Source organism: Marmota monax, unplaced genomic scaffold, assembly GCF_021218885.2.
Source record: "Marmota monax isolate L192 unplaced genomic scaffold, Marmota_monax_Labrador192_F-V1.1 WCK01_AAM20220418_F8-fsc00024, whole genome shotgun sequence".
Classification (NCBI taxonomy): Eukaryota; Metazoa; Chordata; class Mammalia; order Rodentia; family Sciuridae; genus Marmota; species Marmota monax.
The window spans coordinates 9,539,186-9,546,123 of record NW_026695224.1 but is presented as its reverse complement, the minus strand read 5'-3'; the positions used below and the strand labels follow the sequence as shown (position 1 = coordinate 9,546,123).

Below are 6,938 nucleotides of genomic sequence, written 5' to 3'. Positions count from 1 at the left end.
CCTAATCCCTGTATTCAAACTGGGAAACCTGGGTTTGATTCGAATTGCAGAGGGCTGACCCAAGACACAATGCAAGCCACTTGAAATGCTACGTTGAGCTCACATTGTGATTTTTTTGTTTTGAAATTGAAGCTACATTTAAAAACCAAGAGATGTCACTGAATTGACCCACCTACACTGTCACAAGACAAATGTTTACTGAAGCTGAGAAGTCACTGCCCCTTTAGACAAAGTATATATTATCAAGTTTTCCACAGTCCCCACCATTCCCAATTGTTCTTCCCTAGCAAGCTTCTTTCATTCACTGTTTTTCTGCCTTCCTGGCCCCTGGAAGTAGCCAAGTTTGAGGTCCCTGATTTACCAGATCCTAAAAGTCTAAAGCCTACCAAATGCTCTTCCCCAGTACAAGAGTTAATCATCAACTGCTTCTTATGTAAATCAGAACAGGAAAGTCTTGCTTGGTGAAAATCCTTTGGAGATCTTGCTCTGCTACTATTCTTTATGTATTCTGTGTCCTCTGTTTGTCTGCTCAACATCTGCTTACTATCAAGAAGCCCTTTCTTGTCCAATCTGAAGCTCTCCAAAGCCAGCAGCGGAGTTCATGCAGGCCAGCCAGATGATTGGTGATTGGGTATATCCAGGACAAGCCCTAATTTGGGCCATTTGGATCCTTGCAACCATTATCAGGGGTGAGATGTTCAGTGGGAGAGGAAGGCTCGGAGAAGATGGGAGAGAGGGATGGTTTTCCATTGTAGAAATGAAATGATTTCTCAGGAGTCTCTGAGGGCCCATGTAAGTAAGCCCTCTGTGCCCCAAAGTCCTGGTGTTGCTGAAAGGCTGGAAGCCTCCATCCTAGGGGCAGGTAGAGTGTGAAAGACCCTGGTCCTGCCTTGGGTTGTTCACACTCTGAAAGGAGTCACATCATTCTGGGAACTGGGGAGGGATGTGGTTCGGGACCTGTGCTTCTGGAGTCTTGACTGTGAAGATGGGACTTTCATGAATGTGATAACATCATAACAAGTAGAGTCAAGACACTCGGGTCCTGCTCACTAAGTCCTGGGCAGTTTCCTTCCCACGGCTCCACAATTCTTGCAGAAAATGAGACACTTGCACACCCAGAGTCCTGAGGTGCCCTGTTCAAGCATCTAGAACTGGATGAGTTGATTTCAGGGGGCATCCATATGAGGTATTTCTTCTTCATTAGCAAATATTTATTTTCAACATGTATCTACAGCATCCACCTAACTCATCAAAACCACAATCCTATAGATGTTATCACCTAGGATTCCTCTAGGTTAAACTTTAAAAGGAGTTTTTAATTTTCAGAAAAATAAGCAGCTGTAGCTGTACAGGTGATACATAGACATGCCAGCCACAATGCCCTGGGTGCAGAGATGATGAAGGGGCGGGGCACCTTGGGCAGATGATTTGGCTGGGTCCTGGCATCTACAAAGCCCAGCTGGTGTCAGTCCCACAGAAAGTAAAAGCCTTGGTGCAGAAGGGAGACCCCTCCCAAATTTTGTGGCTTATTGATGGGCTTCCAGGGGAAACTGAGTCAGTGCTCTGGTGGGAAGAAAGAGAAGGATGTGGATTCTTGGAGAGGGCATCCAGCTACTCCTGTTGTAGGCCTCTGGGTGGAGAAGGAGCATTCCCGAGGGGACCCTGGCTTCGACCGATTCCCTGACTCTTCCCACCTAACCCCTCATTCTTTCCATCTGTTTCTCAGGGGCCATGGCTGAAATGCCAGAGAGGATCACCAGCCTGGGATGGGTCAAGGGGAAGCAAGTCTCTGTTCTGGGAAGCCAAATGCTTGTGAACGTGTTCCTTGGGATCCCTTATGCTGCACCCCCTGTGGGACCCCTGCGATTTATGGACCCTCAACCTGCAAGTCCTTGGGATGGCTTGCGTAATGCCACCTCCTACCCTCAATTGTAAGACTAGGCTTAGTTCTATAGGTGGCCTGTGATTCTGGGATTTGGGGGCAGATCACTGACAGGGCAATGAAGGTCATGTAACCCAGGGGACAAGAAGGGAGAACATTGAGGATTAGGAAGATGAGAAGGAGGAAAAGAGGGCCATAGACCTGAACCTTTGCTTCAGCAATCTCGGAGCTTCCAAACTGGGTGATCACCAGAACAGTGGAGGCATTGTTAAAAATGTATGTAATCCTGAGTCTCCCTTCCCAACTTCCTGAGTCAGAACATCCTGAACTGGACCCCAAAATATGTGCTATCTGAAAGCTCTCTAGGCATTCTGAGTACCAACCAGAATTTAGAAGTGCTACAGTGGGCTCCTTGAGTCTTTTGGTCAGAAGGAAACTGCCCACGTGTTTCCAAATGACCTCACCTCATCTCTGGAGTCAGGGAAGAACTACACGAGAGGGATTTTAGCTCACATATTTAAAACTGTTCCCAATGTAATGCCTGGCCCATAGATACCTGTGGGATGATCACGATCACATAAATGGCACTGACATAAGGGCCTGGAAGGTGAGGAGCTCCCAGTCGCTGCAGGGTTTGAACTTGTGTGGATAATCGTTACCAGGTTAATGGTGGAGGAGGTGAAACTTCTGGGTGGGGAGTCAGACTTTAAAATCCCTAAGAATCTTCTGATTCTTCAGATTTTGTGAAGTTCTAGGTTGGACCACATTAGTTCCTGGCATTAAGGTCACAGGCCAAAGGAATACGTTGGAGCTGGATGCTTCCTAAGCCACAGAAGATGACCTCATGTGGCCCAGGGACTGAGAACATTAAGACAGAAGTCATCTGTTCATTGGTTCATTGATTTAATATCCATTGAGAACCAACTCAGTAATTGGCTCTCCATTGCCCTGGGGATGCCAACAGAGAATTATAGATGTTCCTCAACTGATGGCGGGTTATGTTCTGGGAAGCCCACGTAAGTAAAAGGTACATTGAGAACATCTAACCTACAGGACGTCATAGCTCAGCCACATAGAACACTGAGGAGTATGGTTTGTTTCCACTGTGATTATATGGCTGACTGGGAGCTAAGGCTCACTGCCATGGCTGAACTGCATATATATCTAACTCAGGAAACGATCAATCTGAAGTATTATTTACTTATTTATTTATTTATTGGTACCAGGGATTGAACTCAGGGGCTGAGCCACATCTCCAGCCCTATTTTGTGTTTTATTTAGAGACAGGGTCTCACTGAGTTGCTTAGCACCTCACCTTTGCTGAGGCTGGCTTTGAACTCCTGATCCTCCTGCCTCAGCCTCCCGAGCTGCTGGCCACTGTGCCCGGCTCTGAAGTACGATTTCTATTGAATGCATGTTACTTTTGCACCATTGTAAAGCAGAAAAATCGTGAGTATGGGACTATTGTTAGTTTCCCTCAAGAAGGGTGGTCGTGGAGAGATATAAATGACATTTTGTGGGGAGATGAAAGAAAAGGTGACAAAGCCACTACAGGGATTAGAGAAGGGTGTGGAGGGAGCATGGAAAACCCAGCTAAACTTTGAGGAAAGCTAGGAGACAGCTTTGTTGAAAACTGTGAGGCCTGAATTTGTGATAAGCAACATACAAAAAGGCAAAGACACCTACCAGGGGTAGTCTGCAGTGATGGCTTCCCGTCACCCACACAGTAGAGTATTCTATTAAGAAAACAGCTAATATTAATTGAGCACTTAGTATGGTAGAAATAGTCACACTTGCAATCCCACTCAATCTGTACAGAGGTGACTAATGCAGAGTCCTGGGTTTTAGCTGCTCATAGTTGAGTTGGGAAAGATGATAATGTTCATGGACAACCCTAGGACAAGTTCTAGGACAGAACACATAGAATGTGAATGTTTCCAAAGAAAAGTTATGGTCAAACTGGAGAAATCTCAGAAAGCTTCTCAGAGGAGGTGGTCCTTGGCCTGAATCTGAAAGGAAGGGAAGAATGTAGCTGGCAGATATATCCAGGCAGAGGGAGCTTGAACAGAGCCTGGGTGCTGGGGTCCTCCTGCAAATCTACCTCAGCTGGTTCCTGCTCGGGGGGATCTGGAAATATCCCTTTGCTCCTCTGGGGAATTAAGAAGCAGCTGTGGAGCAAAGCCTTTGATAGCCAACCCACTGTCCTGCCTGCCACAATCTGGGGACTTGCTGAGCTAGTTTAAGTGTTTCTGTGTGTCCATATCACAGTGGTGGGTGTGTGCGGTCAATGGTACAATCACTTGGCGGAATGTGCTTTCCTACCTAGGGACCAGATCAAAGAGAATAATAGTTTGCTTTGAAAACTATGGGGGTTGAGGACCACTGGACCTTGTACCAATAGCTCCCAGGTGCCTGCCTTGCTCACAGAAGATGGCCAGGCCTCCCTGCTGGTCCCTCCTAGGCAGGGTCTGCTGATAGTACACCTGGGGGCTTTTCTCTCCCTTTCTCCAAGGTGCTTCCAGAACACAGAGTGGCTGTTATCACATCAACACTTTCTCAAGGTGCATTATCCCAAATTTGGAGTGTCGGAAGACTGCCTGTACCTTAACATCTACGCGCCAGCACATGCTGATGGGGGCTCCAATCTCCCTGTAAGGCTCCCTGCTACACCTGGGGCTCCGGCTGGCAGGTCCTTGGTCTGGGATCCAGGCAGGTTGACGGGGCATCTGGAGTCAAACCTAGCCTCACACTGTCTTGAAAAGTCATTGCAATGATAGATCCACTTCGTCATCTTTTCTGATTGCCAGTGGCTTGGCCATGGATTTCTATTTCTTTTTCCTCTCCATTGAGTATTGAATGATCCATAAACCTTCTGGAAAGACATGTCTTGAAACCATTCTTTCTTTAATTTGAGAATTCTCCCCCCCCAGGATTTTTTTTTTTTTAAACAGAGGATTATTACATCTTCCAACTCTTATGTTTTCCATTAAGACAGTCAGGTTAAGTATATCATTTAAGAATGTAAAAGATCCCTGTAGAAGGGAGTAGGGTGGGAGGTTCACTGTTATGTTTTTACCCACACCCACCCCTTAGCCACGCCCTTCACACCTCGAACCGATCCCCCCCTCCCCATAGCCATGGCTCTGCAATGGGAGACTCATTCTGCTGTGTAGTAACGGCAGCATCTAGTGAGAGCTCCCTATGTGCTAGGTACCGATGGCGCTTTACGTCACTTCACTCCTACAATAACCCAGTGCATGAGGACGTCGAGGAAGATGAGGCGCAGGAAGTGAATAAGTGACTTAGTCTGGTGCACACACACATGGCAGGGCTGGGTCCTGGCATCAAGGTCCATGCTTTTCTGGCTGTACTTTCCCTCCATGGCTTTCTTCTCTTTTCCTGCCCATGAGTTACAGTCTCGGACATGAACTGAAGAGAACGGAAGGGAGACTTCTAGAAATAGTGATAACACCATCTGAATAAGGTTTTATGCTCCCTGAGCCCAATTTTTCTCATCAACATAAAACGTCAGACCCTACTTAGAAGGAAAAGTGAGATCTTCATAATTCCCGAAGGAAAAAAAAATCCCAACTTTCATGGGAGAGGATGTGGGTGCCTGGTGGCTGAGCAGAGTGTGCCACTCTCTTCCTTAGGTCATGGTGTGGTTTCCAGGCGGTGGCTTCCAGAGCGGCTCTGCCTCCATCTTTGATGGGTCTGCCCTGGCTGCCTATGAGAATGTGCTGATCGTGACCACCCAGTACCGGCTGGGAATATTTGGCTTCTTCAGGTGAGTCTCCGCAGGTGACTGACATTCCAGATCCTCAAGAGACAGCTGTGCAGTAGCCATGAGCAGTGTCCAAAAACCTAGGAGGAATGAACACATTTGGCCCTCATTGTAATTTCAGCAGCTATAACAGATAAACCTCCAAGCCTTTTTAGCTTAAAACATCAAAAATCTCAAGTAAAGTCCAAGTGAATATTCATGATTGACAGACATCCTTCCACATGGGCAGTCAGGGACCACCTGGGTTCTTTCCTTCTTGTGGCTCTGATACAGATTCTCTAGGGCCCAGATCTGCACTTGGCCAGCAGATGGAGCCAGAGAATGGAGGATCGCGTGAGGGCAGCTTTCCTGGGTCAGCCTGAAGGTGACGCTCATCACTTCTGTTCACATACCACTGGGCAGAACTCAGTCCTTTGGGGACCACATCCACCTGCCAGGGAGATGTGGAATGTAGCTCAGCCCTGTGATGTGGAAGACAGACAAGTTGTGTGAGCAGTTAGTAGTGTCTACCATAGGACCCCACTTCAAGGCTCCCCTGAGAATAATTCCTCTATGGCACTGGCCTTCCTTTCCTGTGTATATACCTGCCATGTATTTGGACCCTCCCTGTGAGTCAGGTAGGATACCATGCACCTGCCTTGTGTTATTTCAACTCACCCTTAAAATGATAGTACAAGGAAGGTTCTGATGTTATTGCCATTTGACAGCTGAAAAATGAAGGTACAGAGAAGTGATAGAACATGACTGGTCTCTTGATCACCTGTATTATCCTGCCTAAAATATAGCAGTCTAAATCCAGGAGGCAATGTGAGCAAAGAGAGGTAGGGAGAGATGGGGCCATGGTGCTGTTTGGAGGTGGCTGTCACCTACTGTGGAGAAGGCAGCAATGATTCACATATGAATCCTACCCCCAGACGCTCATAGGCAAGTGGGGAAGGCGATGCAGGGATGCTCACATCCACACTTGCAGCACAGGAGTAATTGTCCAAGAGTGAGAGCAAGGGGGTGTGGAAATGAGGAAGGAGATTCCAGGGATTTGGGAGCTTCTGCAGAGAGGTGCCTTAAAGATGGAGTTGGATTTGGGGAAGAGAGTTTGGGAGTCTGCTTAGCAAAGAGTTCCATAGAAGATTGAATCATGAAAACCACACTAAATACATTTACGACCCTGTGCACCTGTGTCATTGGCAATCTTCTCAATAATCATAGAGAGCGGGCACTGTTACTCTCCCTTCTATTAACCTGGGAACGTTGAGCTTAAGTCAGTTAAGTGAC

General features: G+C 47.1%; 1 protein-coding gene across 3 annotated transcripts in view; it reads left to right on the top strand.

Annotated features, from left to right (window-relative positions):
- The first annotated feature begins 616 nt into the window (after window positions 1-616).
- Window positions 617-6,938, top strand: part of Ces5a (carboxylesterase 5A) — a 36,945-nt gene continuing 30,623 nt past the window's right edge. For 2 of the 3 annotated variants that reach the window (XM_046435256.2, XM_046435254.2), the window contains exons 1-4: window positions 617-689; window positions 1,727-1,931; window positions 4,395-4,533; window positions 5,536-5,669. In XM_046435256.2, coding sequence (XP_046291212.2) covers window positions 617-689; window positions 1,727-1,931; window positions 4,395-4,533; window positions 5,536-5,669 — 551 coding nt within the window. Of the gene's footprint in view, window positions 702-1,726; window positions 1,932-4,394; window positions 4,534-5,535; window positions 5,670-6,938 lie in introns of all 3 variants that reach the window. The other variant, XM_046435255.2, reaches the window with a different exon arrangement.